Source organism: Cyprinodon variegatus, unplaced genomic scaffold (assembly GCF_000732505.1).
Source record: "Cyprinodon variegatus isolate N-32 unplaced genomic scaffold, C_variegatus-1.0 Scaffold679, whole genome shotgun sequence".
NCBI classification, from domain to species: Eukaryota; Metazoa; Chordata; class Actinopteri; order Cyprinodontiformes; family Cyprinodontidae; genus Cyprinodon; species Cyprinodon variegatus.
In genome coordinates this window covers 32,555-42,640 of record NW_015151132.1, presented here as the reverse complement: position 1 = coordinate 42,640, position 10,086 = coordinate 32,555, and the positions used below count along the sequence as shown (strand labels likewise).

The window sequence follows — 10,086 nt, the reverse complement described above, 5'->3', positions numbered from 1 at the left end:
TCCTTCCTTCCTTCCTTCCTTCCTTCCTTCCTTCCTTCCTTCCTTCCTTCTGTTCAGTGGTTGTTAAGATCTGCAGTTCCTTGCTGTTCCTATCAGTTTGAGCGGATGTTTGACACTTGTCGAATCCCTGGAACGCTAACAGGTAGCTTTAATATTTTCCACATAAACCACCTCCATAATTATAATGTCTTTTTCTAAACCTTTCTTTTTTGTTAACATTTCATATTGGAGATTGAATTCAGTGACACAGATGCAAAGAATGTAATATGCGGCGGCACAAATGATTTATCAAATAATTTATCAATCCACCTATTTTTATTCTTATTTTTTTTACATCCTTGTACAAGATGGAGCAAAAACATAAACAAAGGTCAATCAGCCCATTCTCAGATAAATGTGAGGAGCTAAAGGAGATCTCACATCTGTGGGTATTTTTTAAGTGGGCAAAGACCACTTAAAGTAAACTAATGGAAGTTGCTGCTATCATCTTTTATTCTTTTAATAAACCATGTAATCTGCTATCATCTCAAGTTTATTTTACATATATGTCTATATATTAGGGGGCTTGTATGTATTTCCCTATGCAAATCTAGAGGAAACATTGATAACAAGCCCTGGAAAAATAAATAAATGTCAGATTAGCATGATCTTACCTGAAAATGTTTGGAAAAATCTGAGTACAAATTCATCATTTTAACAATACCCAAACTTTAAGAAATAATTTTTCAGAAATTATACTATGCCACATTGGTAGCAGTGATGTAGATACTTTCTATATCTTTCCGCCCCAGTCCCATGTTCTTTTAATACTTGGAAGGGTCTAGCACGCAGAGAGGGATCTACACAATATCTTATGATTGCCCAGAGACATGGGATCAGGTCTTTGTCTTCAGCTCAGCTACAGGTTTTCTGTTGAAACGGAAGTGAACATCATGGGTTCATTTTGTTTATCCTTATCCTTTTATGCTAATCTTACAATGAAATAATAAAGATTTACTTTTTAAACAAGTTTTGAATGCCTCAAAAAGGTAATTTGGCCCAGAGTATCACTAATCCACATTCATGCTTACTAGTTATGCTCTTTTCAACATTTTTATCTGTTTTGTTTTTTTTATACATTGTTTTCTTTGCAAAGGAAAAGGCTTTTATCCATTATTTGCCTTTGGTGTTAAGGAAGATTGTGCTTTATGATCAAAATTATTTAGATGAGTATAAGGATTTTTGGTAGGCTTAAATAGAAATGTAGGAAAACTTATGGAATAATGACTCCTGTTTACACTTCATTGTTGCAAATATGATGGGATTGAAACATTTGTTGTTTTGTTTTAGTAAAAATAGTTAGAAAAAGAGATCTTGTTGACTCTGGGGGGAGTGTGGGGCACAGCCTGCAGAGTTAGATTTAAATAAGTGTCAGAACTGAATTTTACACAGCACCTTCCTGTGTTGCTGTATCATTTTGTCCCTGAACTCCTATACTTTTTAATTGTATCCACTGTCCTCAGCATTGTCACGTTTTTTTACATTTAAGATTAGACAGAATTGTTTGGATGCTTGTTAACTTTAACAATTGTGAACAGCCCTTTAACATGTAGGACTTTTAAAAACATACTACGTATTTATTACATCTTAATAATCAGCCTTTTTAAGGATGCTTTGTGTTACCAGGTTTGTGTTTGGCGCACGGTCACCATTCATAATCTTTTATTTTTAATTCTTCAGAAGCTAAAGTAAATTTTAGTATTTGAGTATTTTTATATTTCACTGTAACTCTTCTTCAGCCTCTGTCTTTTTTCTCTTCTTCACAGACACTGTTCAACACTGGGAGGACAGCGACTACATTGTGGTGTACCACAAAGGTCGTTACTTCCGTCTCAGGGTGTACCAGGGGGGCAGGATCCTTTCTCCAAGGGAGATCGAGTTTCAGATCCAAAGGATCCTTGACGACACCACATCACCTTCCAAAGGAGAGGCCAAACTAGGCGCTCTTACAGCTGGAGAAAGGTGAGTTTGTTAAACCAAAGAGTCTGGAAATAGAACCACATTGATTGAATAATCTCACCTCTTATTTCGTTATATGTCACACAGAATCCCATGGGCTAAAGCCAGAGAGAAATATTTCAGCAGCGGGCTCAATAAACGCTCTTTGGACTGCATTGAGAAGGCTGCCTTCTTTGTCACCCTGGACGACGATGAGCAGGGAATGATGGCTGATAATACAGCAGAAGGTTTAGATCGCTACGCCAAGTCCTTGTTGCATGGAAACTGCTATGACAGGTACTTTCTAAAACCAACTTGGTGAACAGACAGTTGTTATAGTGACAGCGTCTTTTAAAGGAAAGGTGGAGGTTTCCTCAGTGTTCAGGTATTTATCGGTTCCTTGCAGATGGTTCGACAAATCATTTTCAGTCGTTTTCTACAAGAATGGAAAAAGCGGCATAAACGCAGAGCACTCCTGGGCAGATGCACCTGTAGTAGCACATGTATGGGAGGTAAGGAGTGTGGACTGTTGTTGTTTGACTCCAAGAAGAGACCAGTGGTTTACAATAGATCCTCTGTTTGCAGTACGTTCTTGCTACTGATAGTTTCCAGCTTGGTTACAACGCAGAAGGACACTGCAAAGGGGAGGTAGACTCTTCTCTGCCTCGACCACAGAAGCTTAACTGGGAAATTTCCTCAGAGGTTAGTTGTTCCTTCAAACATTTCTTTTCTAACAGATTTTATAATGATTAATGTGAAACATGGAATCAAGAATCACTTGGATGTGTTTTTTACTAATAGAGAAACCTGGGGAATTTATTCAAAAGTATTAAAAGAAAAAAATTCCATTGAATTGCAATAATTTTTGCATTATCGATTCTTTCAATATTGCAACTGAAAGTTAGGCAACTATATTTAGCAAATGATTGAATATTGATTTTATTTCCTTTCCCTAATAGTTTTTGGATTATTTTGGATCTTTAATAAACGGACTGTAGCTTGAACCATTTTTCTCATATTAAACATTATTTATGTAACTAATTCATGAATATATTTAGAACTCTATATGTACCACAGATTTTTTATTTGAAATTGAGTTTCTTTAGAAGTGTGCACCTTTTTTGGGGACACACTGACCTCAAATTTAACACCTGTGCTGAACAGTGATGCTGTCGGTCCAGCAGGTTGATCTCTGGGTCCAGTTTAGAGCACAGATCCAAGAGCAACTCTCTATGGAGTCTGGTCAGCCAATAAACCAGTCATCCACCTTGGTTTGAAAACATTGAACATCACTAAAAAAGCTTTGCCTCCTAATTCTCCCCTTTACAAAGTCTCTAACATAGTCACATCACCCCCAAGCTCCACTCTGCACTGGTTCTGTGTTGTACTGTCGTCTGTGTGGAGACTCCATTCTGTGTGTGCTTTATTTATGAGACCCCTGCTGCTTAAAAAAACAAACAAAAAACGTTTCTAGTCATTCAATGCACCATGACTAAGCTTGATTAAATGAGTGACAGCAGCTCTCTTGAGTGTAGACTCTGCTATAGAGGGAAATATGCATGATTTAATTACTTTTTTTTTTTTTGTATTTATTAAGCATAAATTGAGGAAACCTAAAATGTGTGTAAGATGTCAATTAAAAAGGAAGTGTGTTTTTGCAATCTCAACACAATTTTGATTAAAATTCTAAAATAACAACAAACTTTATGTGTTACAATTTGGTTCAAAAGGATCAGAATCAGCATTTAAAGGTTAAGAGATCCTAAAGACTGATAATCGTCCACAAAGATTTCTCATTGGTCCATTTCTAAATAATTCCAATTTATTCTGTAAAAACAGCAGAGATATGAAAGCCAGAGGGATGGCTGTAGGGGTCTGCCTCCTTTTCTCTGTTAACCGACTGTCCGTCTCTTGTCTCAGTGTGAGGAGCAGATCTCCCGCTCCTTAGCAGTGGCCCAGGCGCTGGCTGACGATGTGGACTTCCATGTTTTCTCCTTCCGAGAATTTGGCAAAGGAAAGATCAAGAAGTGTCGAGTCAGTCCTGATGCTTTTATACAGATGGCTCTTCAGCTGGCTTACTTCAGGGTGAGTCACTCATTGAAGGACAGCATTCACTTACAGACACACTCCTTCACTCTCTTAGGGACTCATTAAGTGGTTCTGTTGTTTAATGTTGTTAAAAACAACAATAAAGGTAAGAACTTATACCATGGTTGTATAAGTTAACAAAACATGTTGTGCCCCTGAAGCGGCTAAGAATCCACAGACTGTGACCATGAGTGGGAGCAGTGCTAGAGCTCAATCTGTCAGAGAAAATAAGTGATAAAAGTAATGGATGTGAGGTCATGACTATCTGAGAGTATTTTAGGTTGGCTGGTTAGTGTGCTTGAGATTCTCCATGGTTCCATGTTTGTTTTTCCATTTGTGGTTCTTGGTCTTAGAAATAGCTTATTAACCCTGAGGGACTTTGTTGCTACTGTGTTTTTTAATCATGGGCTGCATTTAAAATATTTACCATTATTCCTTCATGTTGTTAGACAGGCTCTATTTAAGTTATTTATAGATTATTTGAATCTGGCAGTAAATATTGGTTCATTACATTAAAATCGTAATTTAATAAGCGGAGCACTTATTTTTTCACACGGGGCCAGGATTATTTGGAAAAGTATCTTCTCTTTAATAACTAAAATCATCTTAAATGTGTATTTTGTATTTACTAAGGTTATTTTTGCGGTTTCATATAAAGTAGTGTTGGGCATTTGTTTTATTGTTTTGATAAATTTGTAGTAATGGTAACAATTTGATTTATTGTCTAAATGAAAATTTAGAATAAGTGATGATAAAAAAATAAAATTAAAAATAGGTCAATTGTGAACTTATTTATTCTTCTTTTATTTTCTTTCCATTAGGACATTGACATAGTTGAAGATTATGATTAAAAGTAGTTACTAAGGTATTTTTTGAGATATAAATCACACTTCTTTATGTAACTGGTGGCCTAAAGACGCCTATTTTTAATTTGTCTATATTTTTAGGAGTAGTGTTTTTGATTGTGGGTCTATATATTACAGAATTGCACTGCTTAAGGTGGCTGCTGTTTTTGTAGTAAAGAACTTAAGTTCTTCTGTTTGTAAAAAAAACTCCTAAAAATGCAGCATTTAATTTCTCTTTGGGATTAAAATGTACTTTTGAATTGGATGCAGTGGTACACATTCAAAGTTGCACTGTTTCCTAAAAACAGCTTTAAAGAATTGATACATTTTTACCGTTAACATATTATTATCACAACATACAGTATCACAAAATACCGTGATCAGATTTAAGGCGAAAAGCTCAAACGTTTTAGTGTGAGAGAAACCAAATGCAGAAAGAATTCATAAGCATGAAAATCCTGTAAAAGTAGAGCTTGTACATCTATATTAATAAATGTTTGTTTTTGTTTTTACTGCTTACAGGATCGAGGGACGTTTTGTTTGACATACGAAGCCTCCATGACCCGTCTGTTCAGGGAGGGCAGGACGGAGACTGTTCGCTCCTGCACCAGCGAGAGCAGTGCCTTTGTTCGAGCTCTACATGGTGGAGAGGTGAGGACATATCGCCGCTTTAAAATAAAGCTGCTTTCTACTGGGTCCTGTTTCCTCAAACATTTTCTTTGTTTGTCTTTTAACTCATTGAATTAGCCAGCAGACGTGTGCCGACGCTTGTTCCGTGCAGCGTCGGATAAACACCAACAGCTGTACCGAATGGCGATGACTGGAGCCGGGATTGATCGACACCTGTTCTGCCTCTACGTGGTTTCCAAATACCTCGGAGTAGAGTCTCCCTTTTTGAAAGAGGTGTCTTTTCAGTTTCCTTTTGTCATTTAACACATGCTGGATTGTATCTAAGCCCTAGACATGACTAAATGGTTGTGGCTTTGTGTGTGATTTAGGTTCTGTCTGAACCGTGGAGACTGTCTACAAGCCAGACTCCCGTCCAGCAGGCGGAGCTGTTTGACTTGGTTAACCACCCAGAGTACATATCCTGTGGAGGCGGCTTTGGACCAGTCAGTAGTCACTACTTTAACAGTTGCCTTTTTTGCTTATTTTTAGCAGTTTTCAGCACCTTGATTTGTTCTGATGTCTCTTCAAAAATTTCCAGTGAGGTGCACCCAAAGATATTTAATATTCACACTCTCTGGGTGTCTTGTATTTCATGATGTCAAGCTTTTGACTTTTGGTGCTCAACTAATGTGTCAGTAATGTATAAAACACAAATGCATTGATCATAATTGGGTTCTGTCTCTTGTTTTAGGTGGCTGACGATGGTTATGGAGTGTCCTACATGTTTTTAGCAGAAAACATGATGAATTTCCACATCTCATGTAAACATTCATGTTCTGACACTGTGAGTTAAACATTAAGTTGTTTTATTGACATCCAATAACTAGTCAGTGTTTATCTTAACGTGTTTGCTTATTGTTTCTTGTTGTTTAAAAATATTTATTCCTCTCAAGTTTTGAATGACTTTTATGTAAACGTTGTGCCAAAGATTTTAACTAAAGGATCTGCCTCCTATTGTGCTTTTACAAATTCTAGGAACCACTAGTAAACCTGAAGACTGAGAGCAAAGTGCTCATTTAGAAATATAAGGAACACTCTGGTCCCTGATATAAGATGGGGCTGAGTTATTTAGGGCTTTTATGTGAGAAGGAGGATTTTAAATTCTATGCTTGATTTAACAGGAAAATGAAGAGAAACTAAAAAAGGAGAAACATGATCTCCCTTTTTAATTTCATCAGAACTCTGGCTGCAGCTTTTTGGATCAGCTTAAGGCTTTTAATCACAGTTTGTGGACTTCCTGATAGTAAAGAATTACAATAGTCCAGCCTTGAAGTAACAAATGCATGGACTAGTTTCTCAGCATCACCCCAGTACAGGATATTGCTAATATTTGCAATATTTTGGTGATGAAAGAAGGAAGTTCTAGAGAAACTATATTTATGTGAGCTTTAAATAAAAATAAAGAAAATAACACAGTTTCTTAACTTTATCTGAGATCAATTTAATCCCATCCAAGTGAAGTAACTGACTAATCAGCTTCTTTTTCAAAGACTGGTCCAAAGACAACAATGTCTGTTTTATCTGCATTCAGAAGCAGAAAGTTAAGTCATTAATAATATAATTTATCATGTATATATACTAAAGAGAATTAGCACTAGATCTGATCCCTGTTGTACTCTACAGGTAACCCTGGAACATAAGGATGATTTATCATTATCGTGAAAATCTGAAATTGGTCAGATAAATACGATTTAAACCAGTCTAGAGCTGTTCCTTTAATTCATACAAAATATTCAAGTCTTTCTAAAAGAATATTACCATCAACTATGTCAAATGCAGCACCGAGACAAGACAAGTACAGATACAAGGCCATTATCTGAGGCCATGGTAACTGTGTCTACAATGTTTTGACTCAGATGCTGAATGCAGATCCATTTTCTGTTTGACTTCATCACATTTAATCATGCAAAAATTAGACATTATTTTAGTACGATAGAATGTAAAAAGTTTCAAGAGGTGTGAATACTTTTGCAGAACTCCAAATGGCTATTAGAGGAAAGCATTCAGTGTTTATCTTTCCTTTCCAGTGAAAAGTTTAACCACTGCTCCTTGCTGTCTCCCCTAAAGGATGCCCATCGCTTTGGTAACCAGATCAAGGTAGCCCTGCGTGATCTTCTAAATCTGCTGGATCCCCTCTCAAAGGAGCCCAGCAAGAAGGAAGAGAGCAAAGCTGAGGTCAAAAAAGAGAAGTAGATTCTTTATTTGAAGTAAAGATGCTGGGAAACAGATTGCAGGTATTTCTTCACACACTGAGGGGCCTAAACTGTCAGGTGGATGTTTTCTGTTTTTCTCGTTTAAAGGGTCTCTTTGGGAACAGTATAATAATGCAGATAGTTTTGATTGAGGTAGCTATAAATGTGTGTGAGTTAAAAATGAAAAGGTCCAGAGAGAACTAAGTGGGGAACTAGTTGAATTTTACCAGGTAAACAAAATAAAGCTGTATAATCCTTTGTATTGTGATGTTGGGTCATTATAAAAAAAAGGCCAGTATGCTTATCCGCACCCCTCCAGCGTTGGGATAAAACATCCTGACGTGACTCAACTGCAGGGACTGATTTTATTTCATCTTCTAATAAAGTAAGTTTTTATTTTGTCGATTTTTACCACTAACTTTCTTGGTAGACTGTCTGGAGTATGTAAGAAATATTGACTGTAAGGTTTTAAGATTTTAAGGAAAAATGTGCAGAACCATTAAGGTGATTTCATTTTCTACCATCTGAATGAAGAGTGGGAGCCTGTGTTTTCAAAAAAGCACAGAGGTCTGTGACTCCTGTGTTTATAAATCAGCTTTTTATAAATATATAAAGTTCCTGATAGTGAGGCTGTGGTGATTACCAGGCGGGTTATTGATGTATTTCATTTGCACACTTCTCTTATATTCACTGGTGTTTTTATTTCTGTCTTTTTACATTTGTGTTAAATTAGTGCCATAACAATGCAAGCTATATTTATGAGTACATTGTTACATCACTCTGCAGTGCTGCTGGTCAGATGTCCATCAGAAATTAAATATGTCGCCAGAGACACAAATTCCTGTTCATTTGTTTGTTTTCTGCCTAACAAATCACTTTGTCATATTTTATTTTGGCTATTGTAATGCCTTTCAATGCAACACTATAAGGGAACAATAAAATATTGATTAAAAAAAAAGTTGGACTTTTTTTTCTGTTATCATTTGCTTTTGTGATATGCAAAACTGTAAAACATGATGGAGGAAGCATCATGCTGTGGAGATGCTTCTCTTTCGCAGGGACGACAACGCTGGGCCTGCAAAACACCTGAGAGGGAGTCAGACTACTGGCGGGAAATTGTCTTTTAAGATGTAATGAAACTTTTTTAGAAACAGTTTGTTGAATTGTTTAAAATAGCAACCTAATAAAATATTTAACAAATTTATTAAGAATCTAGAAAACCTGTTTAGGAAACACTGCAATGAGCATTTTTTTCCCTCAGAAACCTAAACATTTGACCTCCTTTGTAGATTGATATTTATTATTCAGTTTTCCTCTGACCCACTGTTTCTAGGAAGTGTTTCACATCTTAGAATCTTTGAACTGGCTGATCAGACCACTGTGTTTTATATTTCATTGCTATTCTTAGTTCTTGGTTCCTGCTCAGGAGTTTTGATACTTCCTCTTTTTTTTCTCACAATTAATCTAGTAAGTCCACACTATTCATAGTGGGAGTGGCGGCCTAGTGGTTAGCGCATAGAGCTTGGAATCCTGAGGTTGTGAGTTTGAGCCCCACTCCCACAGACTGCCACTCTGGGTCTCTGAGCATAACCCTTAACCCCTGACTGCTCCCAAAGGGGATGGGTCAGATGCAGAGGTAAATTATCCAATGTGAGGTCAATAAAGTTCAATTTTTATTAATGTGTTGTTGGTCTGAACCAGGAGATTTCTTGATAATTTTTTGGTGGGCGGGTTTATGTTTGAATTTTCATTTACAGGGCTTTTCCTCCTTAGCTTGAGCTACATAACTGAATGTTTAGATGCATCTAAACTGATCCATGTTCCCTGGTATGTAATCAAAAGCCCAGATGGCACAGTATTAAAGAGATTTGCATGATGCCTGAACCACACTGCTGTGAGTACAGTGACTTGAACTATGTCTTTAAGGGTCGTCTGACAAAAGGTCTGAAGAAACTCTCACTTTAATTACTTCGAAAATTATGCATTGTTTCTTTTTAGGCCACATCTTATCTTCCATTATTTGCTTTGGCTCCACAGTTTTGTAATCCTTACAGCCCTTGTGAATATCTCTAAATATTCTCTGATACTTTCAGGAGAGCCTTTCTTGGATCCATCTTATTGTTTTCGCATTGTGGGTAATTTTAAATCATTTTGTTTTCTTTTAATTAGTTTTTCTCTGTGAGGGATACACATTTTACCAGTTTGTTTACACATTGAAAAGCCTTACTGATTAAACTCCACACTACTGCTCTCTGGAACAAACGTTCTTAATGATTCACTTACACGAAGTGTAAATTGGTTTTCTACTTTAGACT

The 10,086-nt window shown here is 36.6% G+C and overlaps 1 protein-coding gene across 2 annotated transcripts in view; it reads left to right on the top strand.

Annotated features, from left to right (window-relative positions):
- LOC107097221 (carnitine O-palmitoyltransferase 1, liver isoform-like) overlaps window positions 1–8,727 on the top strand; it is a 22,187-nt gene extending 13,460 nt beyond the window's left edge. The window contains exons 9-19 of one of the 2 annotated variants that reach the window (XM_015394287.1): window positions 58–142; window positions 1,806–2,001; window positions 2,086–2,274; window positions 2,384–2,489; window positions 2,563–2,679; window positions 3,898–4,062; window positions 5,433–5,561; window positions 5,658–5,813; window positions 5,909–6,022; window positions 6,271–6,363; window positions 7,647–8,727. In XM_015394287.1, the coding sequence (XP_015249773.1) occupies window positions 58–142; window positions 1,806–2,001; window positions 2,086–2,274; window positions 2,384–2,489; window positions 2,563–2,679; window positions 3,898–4,062; window positions 5,433–5,561; window positions 5,658–5,813; window positions 5,909–6,022; window positions 6,271–6,363; window positions 7,647–7,772 (1,476 nt within the window). In that variant the 3' untranslated portion in view covers window positions 7,773–8,727. The remainder of the gene's footprint in view (window positions 1–57; window positions 143–1,805; window positions 2,002–2,085; window positions 2,275–2,383; window positions 2,490–2,562; window positions 2,680–3,897; window positions 4,063–5,432; window positions 5,562–5,657; window positions 5,814–5,908; window positions 6,023–6,270; window positions 6,364–7,646) is intronic. The other variant, XM_015394286.1, reaches the window with a different exon arrangement.
- Window positions 8,728–10,086: the final 1,359 nt, after the last annotated feature.